This window comes from Callithrix jacchus, chromosome 1 (genome assembly GCF_049354715.1).
Source record: "Callithrix jacchus isolate 240 chromosome 1, calJac240_pri, whole genome shotgun sequence".
NCBI lineage: Eukaryota > Metazoa > Chordata > Mammalia > Primates > Cebidae > Callithrix > Callithrix jacchus.
In genome coordinates, this window is record NC_133502.1 from 127,550,804 (window position 1) to 127,569,518 (window position 18,715).

At 36.9% G+C, this 18,715-nt stretch overlaps 1 protein-coding gene across 9 annotated transcripts in view; it reads left to right on the forward strand.

Moving 5' to 3' along the window:
* FOCAD (focadhesin) overlaps positions 1-18,715 on the forward strand; it is a 302,205-nt gene that overhangs the window by 46,825 nt on the left and 236,665 nt on the right. For 7 of the 9 annotated variants that reach the window (XR_013534562.1, XR_013534576.1, XM_078370173.1 and 4 more), the window contains one exon: positions 10,655-10,759. The exons of the other annotated variants lie outside the window; for them this stretch is intronic. Coding sequence is in view for 5 of the 7 variants with exons in the window: in XM_078370173.1 (XP_078226299.1) it covers positions 10,655-10,759 (105 nt within the window). In the remaining 2 variants the exon portion in view is untranslated. The remainder of the gene's footprint in view (positions 1-10,654; positions 10,760-18,715) is intronic. 9 annotated transcript variants of the gene reach the window in all.

Here is an 18,715-nt window from a genome sequence, read left to right on the forward strand (position 1 = left end):
GGGGGAGGGGATTAAGGAATGAAACTAGAATTTCTTGAATAAAAACTATGTGCCCTGCCTTGTGCTTTAGAGCTCTACCTAAAATTCCCCACTTAGTTCTCAAAACAATCCTGGTGGTTTGGGAGAGACTTTTTCTTAGGTGGGATTGTGTTCTTTTCTCAGGAGGACATAATATCTGATTGTTTACATTTTTGGTGATGTTAGCAGCTGTTGATGCTCAATGACTAGATCTATTCATTATGGGTTTCAAAATAGTGTCATTCTATTATTTTTTTTTCTTCACTTATTACCTGAAATACTGCTATAAAGAGAATCTTCCCCATATCTACTGTTTGGTCACCCAGAGGTATAATTTATATAGGAAAGGCAGAATAAATGCATAATTCTTTTATTTACTAAATTCCAAAATAATGATTTTTTTTAAAGCATCTTTTCAGTGGTGACCAGTTACATTTTCTTATTATAATGAGCTTATGGATTTAAACATACTTGATGTATTTCAGTCCTCTTTTCCTTTATTTTTAAGGCTCTTTTGGATCCACTCTTTAGAGGCAACTTGACAGAGGAGGGGGGAATTTGCAAAGTTTTAAAGATGTTAATGTTATTCAGTGATTTTTCACCTATAACAAGTGAGTTAAAATTGGAGGGGAGTAAAGAAAACAGCATCTTCCAAATAGGACTTCTTGCCCTGGTCTTATATTAAGTCACAGGAACCATCTAATAGTCCTAAGAATCTCTTAGGAATTAATTTGCAGGGTGGTAGAGTTAGCTATGTAATAGGCAGTTTTCATAGCAGTTAAATCTCTGCATACATCTGAATATTTCTCCAATTTTTCTTATTCCATCAGGAATCTTAAGTTGGTTTTAATGTTGTAGGAATGTAGATTAAGTTAAATGAAAAAAACAAAACAAAACCCAAAACATAACAAAAAAACTACTTTTATTTCTGGCCAAGCTCAGTAGCTTGAGCCTGTAATTCCAGCATTAGGGAGGCCAAGGCAGGCAGAACACCTGAGGTGAGGAGTTTGAGACCAGTCTGGCCAACATGGCAAAACCCCATCTCTACTAAAAATACAAATAAAATTAGCTGGGCATGTTGGGGCACCCCTGTAATCCCAGCTACTGGCGAGGCTGAGGCAGGAGAATCTCTTGAACTTGGGAGGTGAAGGTTGCAGTGAGCCAAAATCATGCTACTGCACTCTAGCCGGGGTGACAGAGCAAGACTCCCTCTTCAAAACAAAAAAAAAAATGACTTCATTTCCTCAATAGAATTGTTTCATTGCTTGATAATATAAGGATATTACGTTAATTTCATCTTCCCAGTATTTACAGTTACCCTATTTGCTAAATATGTGATCCCTGCAATAAAAGGCCTTTTAGAAACATAAACAATAATAGCATTCCTATTATTTAGTAAAAAACTAAATAATTTTGATGTTAGAGATTAGATGCACACTAATTTCAATGTGCACAAATGAAGTCATATAATTACAGAACTAGAAATACCTTCAGGTTACCCTTGGAGCCAAGCAAGATAGTACTTCAGCTGTAACCATCAATCTATTAATTAAACATATGTATATATTTTTTTGAGATGGAGATTTTGCTCTTGTTGCCCAGGCTGGAGCACAGTGGCTCTATCTCAGCTCACAGCGATCTTGGGTCACTGCAACCTCTGCCTCCCGGGTTCCAGTGATTCTCCTGCCTCAGCCTCCCGAGTAGCTGGGATTACAGGCACTCACCACCATGCCTGGCAAATTTTGTATTTTTAGTAGAGATGGGGTGTCACCATGTTGGTCAGGCTGGTCTCCAGCTCCTGACCTCAGGTGATCTGCCTGCCTTGGCCTCCCAAAGTGCTGGGATTACAGGTCTGAGCCTCCACGCCTGACTAATTAAACATATTTATTGACTATACTTATTTAATTTTTTTTAAAGTTCTGGGGTACATGTGCAGAATGTGCACATGTGTTACAAAGGTAAACATGTGCCATGCTGGTTTGCTGCACTTGTCAACCCATCACCTAGGTATTAAGCCCAGCATGCATTAACTCTTTTTCCTAATGCTCTCACGAGTATATTTATTATCTCTTGTATTTCTGTGCTAGGTGCTTTGATATGGTGAGGAATGCAGACATAGTTGTTGCACTCATGATACTTTTGTTTAGATGGAGAGATTGCCACATATTTGCTAATTGCCACAGATTTGCTAATATGCATAGTTACATATTAAACTATACTCAAAGTATACAATGTTGGGAATGCCTTTAATATGAAGATTTGACTTAGTCATGGTGGTAAAAGAAGGCTTACCTGAGGAAGTGTCACCTAAGAGGAGACTAAGGAGTGAATAAAGGTTGTCTAATCAAACAGGAGAAGATAGAACTTGCCAGTTACAGGAAATAGCATGTGCCAAGTTCCTGTTATGGGAAGGAGGTTGGCTGTTACGAAGGCCTGAAAGAATGCTAAGAGCAAGAGTAGAGTGGTATGAAATGTGGCTGGGAAGGTAGGTGGGGGTCAGACAGTGCAGGGCATGATGGACAGTCTTGATGATTTGGGTTTTTATTCTGGATGCAGAGGGAATGTGTTGAAGTATTTTATCTAGTGGGTGTTAGTGATTCCGCAAAAGGCCATTTGGGCTGCAGTATGAAGATTAAAATTGAAAGTATTGGGTTTGGGGTAGACACCTAGATTGGTTACCCAGAGATTAGGTGGCTGTTGCAGTAGTCAAGTGAGAGGTGATGGTTGCTTGCACTAGAGATGGGGGAAGTAGAAGGATTTTTGAGATTTTAAAGGATGTAGCATTCGTGGTATACTGAATATGTAGATAACTGAGAGGGACATGTCAAAGGTCACTCCTTGATTTCTAGCTTTCTCTACATTTAGATAGGGAGTATTAGAACACTAGGTGCATGGGAGAGAGCGTCAGTTCACTTTTGGACGTGTTGAATACGAGGCACAATTCAGATGCTGAAGTGGAAATGTCTCGTAGGCAGCTGGATATGCCTTTTTTTGTTGATATCCCTGAACACATTATAGTATGAATAAGTTAGACATAATATCTAATTAGCTATTTTTTTGCCCTGATTAAGGTCTTTACCTTGATTTGTTAATTGACTCTTCTGAGTACCTGTGTACCTCAGACTAATATAGCCTGCTTGTCTAAAGTCTAATTCCAGTTTCTAAAAATGTTCCTCAGAAATGTGCCTTTTCAAATTAAATGACGTTTTTGTGTCTGTGCTAAACTGTGACTGAATACAGGTCCTAAGACATAGTGGTTACTTCACTGTTTATTTCAGTTTCTTTTCATACTGTCTATCCAGGAGATCAGGTTTAATTTTTCATTTCTGTTCAGAAAGTTCGTTCTTGCTTGGCCAGACACAGTAATTAGGCCTGTAATACTAACATTTTGAGAGGCCAAGGCAGAAGGATTGCTTGAGCCCAGGAGTTTGAGACCAGCCTAGGCAACATAGTGAGACTCAGTCTTTGCAAAAAATAAAAATAAAAAATCAGCCAGTTGTGGTGATACATGCCTATAGCTCCAGATACTTGGGAGGCTTGGGTTTGAGAATCACTTGAACCCGAGAGGTCAAGGCTGCAGTGACCTATAGTGAGCTATGATTGCACCACTGCATTCCAGCCTAGGTAACAACAGAGCAAGACCCTGTCTCAAAAAAAAAAAAAAAAAAAAAAGAGGTCTTTCTCACATTTTGAGGTTATATTTTTTAACTAATACAAAATAACGGTGCAAACAGTGGCACTTGTATGTAATGGAAGTAAGTGGTGAAACTACTTTTTGTTATCTTTTTCTTTTCTTAAAATTCACTTTTGTCATTGAGCCCTGGTGAAAGGTAGGAAATGGCAGGACTAGAAAGACTCAGGGCTAATAGGGAGTCTCAGAGGTTCCTCCAAATCTTAGTCTTGGTTTCTGCTAGGATGTAGAGAAACCCAGGGTAATCTGAAGTCAGATCCAGTTATGTGGAATTAGGAACCAGATAACTCCAGTGACATTGGAATCCCATTTCTAGACCTATATAAAAGAATTTATGTGCACATATGCCAAGTGTTTTAGAATTGAATATTCCATTCACATGTCTTTTGTTTTAAAACTTGTATTTTTCCACATAATATCTGTTGGTCTTTTTTCCATGTCACATGCATAAATCTGTTTGCATCCTTGTTAACAGCTGTATTCTATTTAAGAGTAGTCCCATTTTAGTCATTTTCCTATTGACAAGTATGTATTTTTTTCTCTTTAAAAGATACATACGGTATAACCTTTTCTTTTCTTTTCTTTTTTTTTGACTTGATCTCACTTTGTCACCCAGGCTGGAGTGCAGTGGCCTGATCACAGCTCACTGCAGCCCCATCCTCCTGGGCTCAAGCGATCCTCGCATGTCAGTCTCCCAAGTAGCTGGGATTATAGGCTCATACCACCACACTTGGCCAATTTTTGTATTTTTTTGTAGAGATCGGGTTTTGCCATATTGCCCAGGATGGTCTCAAACTCCTGGGCTCAAGGGATCTGCCCGCCTTGGCCTCCCAAAGTTCTGGGATTACAGGAGTATCTTCTTTTGAGTATAGGTAAGGGGATCTCTGTAAGATGGGGTCGTAGAAGTAGAATTTATGGGAAAAGGGACATGTTCATTAAAAATTTTTATAGATACTGTACTATAAAAATTTTACTATTTTGCTCATTTTACTATTTTGTGAACTGCTTTACTTTGTTCCTTTTTTTGTTTTGTGGGCATGTATGCTGTAAACATTTTATCTTGGACACTGTCTTGAGTTTTTCTCTCCCCTGAAAACCTTCCCTACTAACTCTGCTGTAACTGTCTGGGATTTTAGGTACAGATTTTTCGTTTTGTTATTTTTTATGTTTTCTCTCCATAAATTATTTCAAAACAATTGCTTTAATCTTTATTGCCACACTTGAAAAATGTATGTTCTTCTGATATTTGTGTATACCAAAGTTATTTGTACTTTTTATTTCTTCAATTCTTTCCTTTATTTTTTTATTTTTATTTTTTTAAATCCCTGAGGCAGTGTAGTTCTGTCATCCAGGTTGGAGTGCAGTGGTGAGATCATAGCTCACTGTAATCTCAAACTCATGGGCCCAAGTGATCCTCCTGCCTCAGCCTCCTGAGGAGCTAGGACTACAGGTGTGTGCCATCATAGTTGGCTTATTTTTTAAGTTTTTTGTAGAAACAGGATCTCTCTGTGTTGCTCAAGCTGTTCTCAAACTACTGACCTCAAGTGATCCTCTGGCTTCTAGCCTCCAGAGTAGCTGGGATTATAGGCACGAGCCACTTCCCTGGCCTCTTCAGTGTTTCTTTTATCTTAAAAAAAAATAACAGCTTATATGCCAAGTGTTTTAGAGTTGAATATTCCATTCACATGTGTTTTGTTTTCACATTCAAGATATAATTCAAGTATTATAAAAATCACTCTTTCAAAGTATATAATTCAATGTTTTTACTGTAGTTACAAGGCTGTGCAATCATGGATTCTGATTTAACTGGAGAACCTCATTAAGAAAATTTTTCAGAGTTTTATGTGTGAAAATATTTCTTTTGTTTTCATATTTTGCTCAGGCTTTTTTGGGGGAAATATGTGGATTTACTGAGTTTTACAAGCCTTTCTCTTATAACTCCATATGCATTGCTTCATTCTGTTTTGTTATTTGTAGACGAGAATGCTGATTGCAGATTAGAAATGAAGCAAGTCTAGTTGTTTTTATAAGTTATTATGTTTTATAAAATTTAAGAGGTCACTGGATTTTTTTTATCCTTTAAGAAATGTCAGCAGTTATTTTATTTCAGAAATCTCGCTTAGTACTTGGAAGCTTTCTCAATTTGAAGACTTAAGTCCAGTGAAATTTTCTTTGACTTGCTTCTCCAGTGGTTATATTTTCTAATTCACTATTTTGAGTTTTAGCGCCATTTAAGTTACCGTAACCTCTTTGTCAAACTGTACAGAATTATAAAAAAATTCATTTTGTAGGAGTAGATCACAGATCTCAAGTAACAAAGGCTTGAAAACAAGAAAACCACATTTTGTGATAAGAGATGGAAAATACTAGAGACTTTTAGGAGTTAGGGTGAGTTTGTGGTAGTTTTAAGCAGATTCCAGGCTTCAGCATTCATTGCTCCTGATGTCTGTGCCTACACAGCCTCATCCATAAAGAGGGAAGAATATTATTATCTTCATGTTATAGTATAAGTTTTGAATTATCAAAACATTTTGTTGTGTTGTTTGAAAAAATGTAATTTACTGATACTATTCTTTATTTTTTAAAACAACATAAGAGTTGGGCTTATTATGGTTTTTCGATTATATAGATAAGGATGTTGAGATCCCTAGGCAGTAAGTGGCTTGCCCAAGATTCCCTAGTTAATTCAAATTAAAGTAAGGGTTTAAATAAATATTATCTTGAAACTATCCCTCTCAACCCACTTGAAATATGTAAATAATAATTAATAAGCATAATTATTAATATAAATATCTATTTCAACTGGGTTAAGAGAGAGTTTCAATTAAATTTAAGACACATAAAATACCTAGGAACACAACTAACAAAGGACATGAAGGACCTCTTCAAGGAAAACTACAAACCACTGCTCAAGGAAATAAGAGAGGACACAAACAGACGGAAAAACATTCCATGCTCATAGTTAGGAAGAATCAATGTCATGAAAATGGCTATACTGCCCACAGTAATTTATAGATTCAATGCTATCCCCATCAAGCTACCATTGATCTTCTTCACAGAACTGGAAAAAACCACCTTAAACTTCATATGGAACCAAAAAAGAGCCTACATAGCCAAGACAATCCTAAGCAAAAAGAACAAAGCTGGAAGCCTGACGATACTTGACTTCCAACTTACTACAAGGCTACAGTAATCAAAATAGCATGGTATTGGTACCAAAACAGAGATAGACCAATGGAACAGAACAGAGGCCTCGGAAGTAACACCACCATACACCTACAACCATCTGATCTTTGACAAACCTGACAAAAACAAGCAATGGGGAAAGGACTCCCTGTTTAATAAATGGTGTTGGGGAAACTGGCTAGTCATGTGCAGAAAGCTGAAACTGGACCTTATACCTTACACTTTATACAAAAATTAACTGCAGATGGATTAAAGATTTAAACATAAGGTCTAGCACCATAAAAACTCCAGAAGAAAACCTAGGCAATACCATTCTGGACATAGGCATAGTCAAGGACTTCATGACTAAAACACCAAAAGCAATGGGAACAAAAGCCAAAATAGATAGATGGGATCTAATTAAACTTCAGAACTTCTGTAGAGAAAAGAAACAATCATTAGAGTGAACTGGCAACCAACAGAATGGGAAAAAGTTTTTTGCAATCTACTCATAAGACAAAGGGCTAATATCCAGAATCTACAAGGAACTTAAACAGATTTACAAGAAAAAAACCCCATCAAAAAGTGGGCAAAGGGTATGAAAAGACACTTTTCAAAAGAAGACATTTATGTGGCCAATAAATATGAAAACATGCTCATCATCACTGGTCATTAGAGAAATGCAAATTAAAACAGCATTGAGATACCATCTCATGTCAGTTAGAATGGCGACCATTAAAAAATCTGGAGACAACAGATGCTGGAGAGGATGTGAACAAATAGGAATGCTTTTACACCATTGGTGGGAGTGTAAATTGGTTCTGTGAATCCCTTGGAATTAAAAGTAAATGTGACATCTGTTCTTTTCTCTGGGGTTCCACTGCTTTGATAAAAAGGTAGGAGACCATAAAACCCATAGATCTGTTATCTGTTATCTCTAGAACTCTAGTCATATGACAAATAAGGAAAACCAATATAGTTTCACATGCAAAAAAGGATTATTTAATGAATTCATATTTTTTGGAAGAAAATCAGTCAGAAATTCAATCAACACTGGTCATTTCAACTAGTCATTAGCCTCTGAGTGTGGTCTTATGAGGTTACCAGGTGAAGCCTGGCCTTTCTTCAGTGGTATATAAATAGCTTTAATCAGACTAGAAAGCTGATTTTCACTTGTATAAACATTGAAGGCCAGCAGACAAGAATGCTTCTAAATATGCAGTGACTCTTTTACTGGGACAGATCAAAGTAGACTCCCTATAATAGGCCTTAGTGAGATACTGGATTCTCAGAATGACTCAATGATGATGAGATATGATATTTCACGGTCTCATGTAACATCTTGGCACTGGCCTGGGTCAGAGCTGCAGGAATGCATCCCTGAGACCTGGTAAGTTAGCTTACAAAAATCACATATTTGGAGGAGTCAGATCCCATGGAACTTCTAAGGAGGCTATGTGAACTCTGCCCTCTGACTGAGACCAGACATTTATACCTAGGTTTAGGTTTTTGATAAATTGGGGATAGAACATTTATGTTGAGGGATTTCCAGGTCTTTCTAAAGGAAGCGTTGTGAAGAGTTGTCAAGAACTGGAGGATATACTAGGAGATACCAGTCCTTATAGTCCAGCATTCTAAGTTATAAAAAGGATCTGATTCTGTAAAAGTAAATGGTGTGAAGAATTGCAAAGGAGTTTATTTTAAAAGTTTTTATGCTGAGGTATCTTCTTTCTTAGCTCTGGCATAAGGATTCTAGAAATTTAGTGCCATAGAGAAGTTTCTCAGAAGAATGTGAGCATTTCCAAAGGAAGAAAGCAAGGCAGTATGTCAGTACTCAGGGAGGTCCTCAAGGGTATGCCATGCAGTCAGACCTTCTTAAGGCAATTACACATCATTCTAATTGATAAAAATATTTCCATTTTAATCTTCATTGAGTCACAGTGGGATTCACTGGCCATTTTGTGGGCCAAAGTATCATAGAATTGACACAGTGCCAATGTGTAGTATGTGCGCAGACTAAATCCTGGTTTGACATCCACTGGAGAACACACACAGGAGAGAGAATATTTATGGAGAAGGCTTCATGAAGTATTGGGACTTCTGTGTTCACCAGAATATTCACACAGAGAAACCATACACGTGATATGTCATGAAAGATTCATCCATGAGTTATACTGCATTGTCATAAGAGGATCCATATAGAAGAGAAAACATACCATTGTAGATGGTGAAAAATGCCTCAATACTCCCCAAAGGATCCATTTAGACACTAAACCATTTGAGTGTCCACAGTAGTGCTGTGAAACAGAAATATAACCTTAGCCACAAATGCAAGCCATATATGTAATTCCTAATTTTCCAGTAGCCACACTAAAAAACGAGAAATAGATGATGTTAATTTTAATCATATATTTTATGTAACTCAGTATATCAAAATATTTCACATGTAATCAATATAAAAATTATACATGGTATTTAATATTCATTTTTTGTGTTCTAAAGTCTTTTAAGTCGATCATGTATTTTGTACTTAATAGAACATCTTAATTTGGACTAAGCGTATTACTAGTGCTCAGTAGCCATATGTGGCTGTTACGATATTGAACCGTGCAGGTCTACTAAGTGGCCAAACCTTTTGTCAGTTGGAAAACTTTAAATGCCGTTGAAAAATACACTCAGTAACATCACACATAAATGCCACAAATGATACCTAATTAAGTCCAAGTAGTGTTCTAAACTAAAAATAAAGTTAACATTGATTTTTAATCAACCATGTTCTGGTAGTAAATTACATAATACAAGAAATTAGAGTGCTTAACTTATGGTAATTCTCAATAAATGTTAACAAGCATAATTAAGCAATAATTACTCTTTGGCTGGGCACAGAGGCTCATATCTATAATTCCAGCACTTTGGATGGCCAAGGAAGGCAGATCACATGAAGTCAGGAGTCTGAGACCACGCTGACCACCATGGCAAAACCCCATCTCTACTAAAAATACAGAATTAGTCAGACATGGTGGCATATTACTGTAATCCCATCTATTTGGGAGGTTGAGGCAGGAGAATCGCTTGAACCCAGGAGGTGGATGTTGCAGTGAGCTGAGATCTTGCCATTGTACTCCAGCCTAGGCAACAGGAGTGAAAATCTGTCTCAAAAAAAAATTACTTTTTAAGTTTAGCAGGTAGGGAGTTTTTTATTTCGAATACTTTCTATTTGCCAGGGAGATCTTTATTTAAGAAGTGCAGCCTATTTTTCTTTTTGATGTGTTTATCCTCTTCTTTTTTACAAAAATAAGGAAAAAATTTAAATTGCTATTTCCTTTTTATTAGCTCTATTTTAATGGGTTATTGGCTCTGATTGGTTGCCTGGCCCACTTTTTAGAGTGGCTTATCCATTTCATGTATTTGGTTGTTTTTCATGCTCTGCTGATATTTGTAAATGAAAGACTTGGTCATTTGGTGTGGGTAACCATTGTAGTCACTGCTTGAAATTATGTGAGCTAATGTTTGTTTATTTCCTGATTGATTTTTTCCCCCCAAGAAGGTGTAGGCAGCTGATTGATATATTGGTGGTTTGATTCTTTGGCTCCATTTCTTCTTCTTTAAATGTGTTGGATGGGTTTTGGCTGTACTGTAGAATGAGTTGGGTGCCTGTGGGTGGCTACTGTTTAATGTGGGTGACAAGTATTAAAACTGTTTTAAAACGATACAATTAAGCACCTGATTGGAAGATTCACTTTCTATCTATAACATTTAACATGTTATATTTCTTTACAGAAATACACATGGCTTGATAAAAGCCATTATGAAATTACTACAAATGCAAGCTCTTAAGGAAGGACAAGGTGGGGAGAAGAATATTCAGAATATATATACTATTAGGTAAGACTTTTTTCTGTTTTTTTTTTTTTTTTTTTTTAAACAAAGGTGTGCAGTTGTTAGACTAATTATTTATAATGTTTGACCTGTTAATTCATTTTTTCCTATAGTCGGTTCATTTAACTTCAGGCTTGTTTCAAAAGGTGCAAGGTATGGATAGGAAGCCTAGTTTGAGGAGCTGAAAAGAATTGGATACATAGGTTTGTCTTTAGATACGTGGCACATTAAGAGGTATGGAATCAATCACCTGAGTTGGCATAATCCAGTAATGTTTATGGAGAGCCCTTATGTGAATGGCCGTTTGGCACTATAAATCAGGAGAGTGTAATCGAGTGTATAAGAGCCTTAAGTTCCTCCAAGGGTGTTTGTGGATGGCAGAAACAGAGGAGAGGTGAACCTGAAGAGCATATTTCTCTCCAGAGAGCTATGATTACCTGAGTCAAGCATAAAATTGTCATGCTATTTTAGAGCCTTCTTTGCCACATGTTGGTTAGCAGTATCATCCAGCCTTAGAGAGGCAACTGATGAGCTGTGTATGAAAGCATAAAAGGGATATGAGAAGCTTAGAACTCCACTGAGAGGTGTTTTCTGGTAATTTGTAGGATTAATTTAAAATAGAAGGGGTATGACAAATACATGTAAGCTTTCTGGGCATGCAGCTAATCTGCGTTTTTATGGTATTAAGCACTGTGCCAGTATACTGTTGGGGCTTACGTATTTTTTTACTTCTTTTTGTCCTAATAGCTGATTAATTTGAATCACAGTACAACAGAATATTTGGTCATTTTAAATGCTCTATGCTGAACTGAGTAAGTTGTATCAGTATGAGAGTGGACAGAGAAGGAGAGATAAGAGAACTAAGTGTTAGACAGTGGCTCTAAATTTTATGAAGAAGCTCTAGAGAGGGTTTTTTTTTTTTTTTTATTGTACCTAGGGCTTAATGGTTCTCAAACTTGTCTTGCATAAGAAGAACCACTGGGGCAGTGTGTTAAAAGTACAGCTTCTCAGTCCCACTTGCCAGTGATTCTTGCTCATTCAATAGGTTTTGTGGGAGACTCAGGAATTGGCATGTTTATCCAGTTGCTCAGTGATATGGAAATAGGTCATTTGTGGATTACACATGAGAACTATTGCCTCAGCATCTGAAAGCTTGATGGCACCGTGTGTGAGCTTCAAGGCCCCTTTTGAGATAGACTAGAGGGGATCTTGGGTGGCTTAACTATGCCTTCTTTTCTCTGTCTTTTTGGGTGGCAAGAAGTCTGTATTTTCCTAAGTACCAAGGCACCAAGTTTATCTTACTGTGTCCGTCAGGGACAATAGAGGGGCCGAGAGCCAGAATCAAACAGTGACTGTAAAGGAAAAGCAGTCCAAAGAGAGCAAGCCAACTATGGATGCAACAGAGAAAATATAAGAGATCACTGATTAGTTCATTGAAAAAATTTCATGGCTCCAACACATGTTAGTGTTTATAATGGTCAGATGGTGGGTGGGTGGTTGTGAGAGGAGGATTGGAGGAGAACTCTGAACATCCTCTTAGAAACTGACACTCATTTGCTGTGCATAATATTTGGAACATGGCCCAGAGTTCTGCATTTTGAACACGGGATTTGAATGGAGGTGGTTTACTGACCAGGCTTTGAGAAACACTGGATTAGAAACATGTGTAGCTAATATAGCTCATATTGCTTAACTGCTTTCTAAGCAGTCTTTTCTTGAGCTTTGTGGCTTAAACAAGATTAGGCGTAGATACTTATGTAGGGCAGCAATTCTCAATACTTTTGTGGGGGATGGGGGTAACTGGAAGGATAGTACATTACCTTTGGCTGCTGTGATTAGCTGAAAAGCATATGCCAAGTGTAATACTCTAGGCCCATGAGTCTCAACTCTGGGTGCACGTTAGAGCCCTCTTAGGAACTTTAAAATGTATAGATGCCTGGGCTTCTGGTTCTATACAACCAGAAAGACTGAAGGGTTGGCCTTAGGTGTTGGTATTTTCTTAAAAGCTTCCCATGTGATTTCCAGTGTGCAGGTTAGGGTGGAGAAATGCTGGCCAATTGTTGCCATGAGGCAGTGGGACTTCATTGTTGCCATACATTCAGATCTTTCAATATAAGTAAAGTTTTATGTGAAATCTCCTGACAACAAATTCAAAATTTTAAAAATGTAGGGTAGGAAGACAAAACACATCTGCTCACAAGTTGCAATCTGTGGGCAACAAGTTTGTGACCTCTAATGCAGATATTATTTTCAAGAATTTCAGAAGCCCCTTTCTAGTTATACCAAACATTTTTTTATACCACTATGAAGAAGCCTTTGGTTGAGACTTTTTTTTTCCTCCCTCTTTTATTTGGTCTGAATTTTTGTTTAGCTAGGACCCCCCTTTTCTGTTACAGATTTTAGTTATTTAAACATTTTCTTTTTCTTTTTTTTTTTTGAGACAGGGTCTCTGCCACCCAGACAATCTGGACTCACTGCAATCTCTGCCTCCCAGGCTCAAGCTGTCCTCCCACCTCAGCCCCCTGAGTAGCTGGGACTACAGGTGTGATACCACGCCTTGCTAATTTTTCTATTTTTTGTAGAGACGGGATTTTGCTATGTTGTCCAGGCTGATCTTGAACTCCTGAGCTCAAGCCTTCCACCTGCCTTGGCCTCCCAAAGTGCTGTGATTACAGGTGTGAGCCATGGCGCTGGGCCTATTTAAACATTTTCTAATATCGATCATGCACAAAGTGGGGCAGAGAATCAATATTTGGCTGGTAATTTGGTTGCAGGGAAGAATAACTAAGTTTTCATGAGTTGTAAATTATTAGAGGCTCATTTTCTTATTTGCTTTGTAGTATGCCTTTTATTCCCCTGAAATTTTATCATGTGCTTTTGCTTTTAATTTTTTCTCTGCATATTCATATTATGGCAGTCTTTTAAAGATCTCTCTTCCCTCAGCTAAAGTGAGGAAATAGCTGTGAATTCATGAGCAGTAACTGCTTGTTCCAGAATTCGTGTATTTTTCTGATGTGCCAGACAGTGGCTGACATGCACAAATATCAAATGGTAAGAACCCTATTTGTGGGAAGGTTTGGTCTGATAAACATCAAACTGTACTTTCTGAAATAAGGGAATATTAAATGTTTGTGGCAGATGGTGTGCTCTGAAGTGGGCAATTAGACTAACAGTAATGGATGATTGTACTCTGAGTAGATTAAAGTTATGTGCTCTGTGTTTGTGTTTGTTCATGTATTTTTATAGTAGTGTGTAGTTTATTTGGAGGGAGAGTTAAGTTTAAGGACTTAAAGATGTGTATCCTAAAGGCTGAGACATTTTGTAATTCATATTGACTTTTTTCCTTATCACTGAGGGCAAATACATTCATCCCTTGGGGCCATCAAATACAGAAAAACAAGAGCAAGTCCAAGATAAATACTGATTTAAGTGCACAAAGACTAGTTTGTGATTGTAGATCTCAAAATGTAGTCCCATTTTAAATTTCAATAGCTAGCTTTTTAAGCATTGTTTTTGCAGTTTCTCCTATTGAATGTTTTGAAGGAGGACATGGAGTCAGGTACATGAAGAGTGCAGAAAGAGTGTTTTGGATGTAGGAAAAGCAAGTGCCTAGAAGCTTGGCACAGGAGAGGAACTAACAGGAGGCAGAGTGGCTGGAGTTTAGTGCTCTAGGGAGGGTGAGGCAGGAACATTGGCTCAGGAGAGGTAGGCATGGGCATAGAATATACAAGGCCGTGGCAAAGACTGGGTTTTACTTAAAGAGCAGTAGGAAGTCATTAAAAACGTTTCTTTACAACTTACTATCTTGAAATGATCTTAAAGTTTCAGAAAAGTTAAAAGAATCATACCATGTACCATTTACCTAGATTTATCAGTGTTTTTGCTTTTTGCCTCATTTGCTTTATGATTATCTCTATATTATTAATAAAAAATTTGAATGTAGGTTGTGTATATTCAATAGTGTGTTTTCTAAGAACAGGGATTTTCTCTTACATAACCAGAATACAATATAAAATTGAACATTGATACAATACTTTTTCATAATGTACAGTCCACATCCCAGTTTTGTCCATTGTCTCAATAATGTCCTACCTTTTGCCTTTTTACTTTTTAATGTATAGGATCTAATTTAGGATCACATGTTGCCTTTGGTTGCCATACCTTTTTAGCCTTTTAAAATCTGGAACTGTTTCTCAACCTTTCTTTGTATTACATGGTGTTGGCATTTTTGAATTCCATATAAATGATGCTATGTCCTTTTGAAGATAATCACATCTGGAGGTACTGATGTCCATCTTGCCTCTCATTGGGGATTTTAATTTTCGTCACCCAGTGGAGGTTGTGTGGTTTCTCTACTGAATAGTTGCTATTTTTTTGAACTAATAAGCAATCTATGGGGAGTACATTTTGAGACCATGCAAACATTCTGCTCCTTGTTAAGCTCACATCCCCCAACCAATTTTCACTTTGATGACTACAAAATGGTGATTTTTTTTTTTTTTGTAACTCCATCATTCCCTTTACATTTATTAGTGGCAAAGGAGATAGCTATATGATTTAGAGGTAAAAATGATTATTAAGCTATCCAGTATATTAAGGAGATAAATCAGATTCTGATTTGAACTTATTTTCTAAGGGAAATCCAAGTTAATTTTTTTTAATATTAGCAGTATACTTATACTTTACATGATGCATGTGCTTTCTAAAATTGCAAAAAGGTTAATTAAAAATAGTATGTGTCTAAGTTTGAAAGATTTTAAATGCCTTTTCATTGAGATATAATTTATATACTATAAAATTTACTCTTAAACTATGCAAGTCAGTAGATTTTATTATATTCTCAAAGTTTCATCACTAATTCGAGAATATTTGCATCACCTCAAAAAGAAACTCATACCCATTATTAGTCATTCCCCAATTCTCTGTATTCTCAGCCCCTGGAAAATACTACTATTTGCGTCTCTGGATTTGCCTTATAAATGGAACAATCCAGTGTGGCTTCTTTCATTTAGCATGTTTTCAAGGTTTCATTCATGTTGTAGCATGCATCTGTACTTCATTCGTTTTAATCCATTGCATAGATAATTTTATTGATCCTGGAATTTTTTGATGCTAAGATCATTTGCATTTTTAGGTTTTTTTTTTTTTTGCCTTTTATAAATATTTTAAAGGTAGACTACTTTTTTGTAAGATACTGAAAATGAACTGTAGTATTTAGTTACTGTTTTTCATTTCTACATACATTTCATTATTACATTTACTATTTCTTGATGTTGCTCATCCTCTAACTCTTAAACAAAAAAAATGGACCATCAACTATTATCATATAGTTTTTGTTGTCAGAGTGAGCATTTGGCTTTTGGGGTAGATGATTATTTCAATACTTGAATATATTATCTGATGGGATCTCCTGAGGTATAAATGTTTGGTTTTACTTAGTGTAATGTAAGTATGACACCTATACAATCAAGCTGATATAAGGGATTGAAATCAGTGGAATACATTAATACAATAATTAATTTTATTTTTATTTTACTGAAGTTACAAAAACTTACACTCAGGGAGCCACCATTTCTGGATAGAACACATTATATGGAACTTTTTTTTTTTTGGAAATGGTCCTTATAGTTTTTTTCGAAAGCAGAAGTTCTAATGAGACTGAATTGCAGCAATTGCCTTAGCTATACTTATGTTTAATTTACTGGTATGAACCCTTTTTTGGGAGGGCAGTCAGGACCTTCTTTTAGAATTACATTAAACTTTTGGACTTCCTCCTATTATAGAAAATACACACATGCATATATACTAAAAATTTACGTATAATTTTAGAGGGCTTGTAGAAATTGTTATAGAAAAATCAGAGAAGATGGGAAAGAATGTAGTCAGATCCACTCCTGAAAAAGCCCAGCAGAGTTAAGGATAAAAAGGAAGGCAGGGGCTAGGCTCTGTGGCTCAAGCCTGTAATCCCAGCACTTTGGAGGGCAAATCACAAGGTCAAGAGATCCCGACCATCCTGGCCAAAGTGGTGAAACCCTGTCTCCATTAACACAAAAATTAGCCGGGTGTGGTGGCTCACGCCTATAATCCCAGCACTTTGAGAGGCTGAGGCGGATGGATCATGAGGTCAAGAGATCGAGACCTTCCTGGTCAACAAGGTGAAACCCCGCCTCTACTAAAAATACAAAAACTATCTGGGCATGGTGGCGCGCGCCTGTAGTCCCAGCTACTCGGGAGGTTGAGGTAGGAGAATTGCTTCAACTCAGGGGGCTGGGGTTGCGGTGAGCCAAGATTGTGCTATTGCACTCCAGCCTGGGTAACAAGAGCGAAACTTCATCTCAAAAACAAAACAAAAACAAAAATAAAAACAAAAACAAAAATTAGCTGGGCATGGTGGCACACGCTTGTAGTCCCAGCTACTCAGGAGGCTGAGGCAGGAGAATTGCTAGAACCTGGGAGGTGGAGGTTGCAGTAGTCTGAGATCGAGCCACTGCACTCCATTCTGGTGACAGAGCAAGACTCTGTCTTAAAAAAAAAAAAAAAAAAAAGATAAGGTAGGGCAGTAATTGAGAAAACATAGCCAGCAATACTTTGCAAGGGTCGTCTGTCTCTTTGCAGTTTCCATCTTTCTGTCTAGCTACATGATTTGCTCTTGTTTTCATTTCCTCTTTTCTGTTAAGGAAAGTCTTTGTTCACAATTTATGGGTCTAATCATCTGGGGTTTACCCTTAGGATTTATAATCACACTTTTAGAATAAGCTGCACACATCACACAGTCTTCCTGTTAGAAGTAGCCACCAGAAAGCACTTTATACGTTCTTCTAATTGTAGATGTTTAATTGAAAGATTGGTACTATAATTTTATGATAAATGTCTTTAAGGCCACAAAACTATTGTATTTTTTGCCTGTTAGCCTATTTGTTTGTCTCTAGGTGTTTTTTTTTTTTCCCAGTGATTGTAGCACGCACCTTAATAAAAGGAAGGTTGTGGATCCCTAACCAATTGCCCTGTACTTAAAATAGTTCCAGACTTTTGACATTGGCAGGCACCATTGCATTAAAACTCTGGCTCTCTAAAAGGGATTCTGGGAAAGGGTCATTGTGAGGGAATAATCACTGTAATAGGAAGTATGTTTTCAAAGAAAGGAATTTTATACTGTCTGTTTTACAGACTCAAAGAAAAGATGTTGTCACTCAAAAATGTCAAAATTAAAATTGCTTTGCTCCAAATTTTTTTCTAGGAACTTATGTGGGAAGGATAAAGATGCATCTGTCTTAAAATTATGTTATAGGATATATAGTAATTCACAATTATTGTTTAATTTTTCATTTTGATTCATTTTTTTTTTACAGTAGTATTCATGGTGGAATCTTTATAATTTTATATTCTGCGTCTTTCAGTTTAAAATCTGCAGATAAAAAAAAAATCTCTCTTTAGCTTCTAACCGGCAGTTTCAAATCAAAATTCAGAGCAGGTAGAGAAATGCTTTTAAAATGCATATTTGATGTAGTAAGTGCTATGCTATGCTTCTGAAAGCGCCAGGGTCACAGCTGCATACATGAAAATGCATGGTGACTGCAGGCATTGTTTCCTCACACAGAAAAGGCAATCTGTGTCTGTTGCTGAATTTATGATGTAAATAAAATCATAGCTTTCCTATATTCAGAGATGTAGCAAGAAGGTTGAGGTGACTTAAAGGTTACAAATAACTTTTGCTTTTGATTGGCCTACCACAGACTAATTTTTTTTTTCACTCATTTCTATTAGGATTGATATATTTATACTTGGAAAGGTGAATCCGGTTACATATTTTATCATTGCTTCTGTGCTAGTCTGGGGGAACCATGCATTTATCATTGACTCCTTCCTCACTCTGTTCTGGTAGGATGCATGTACTGTACTGCTTTGTGCTGTTGATGATATTAGTAAAGAGTGGAGAAGCACTGAAGTATTAGGTACCAACTC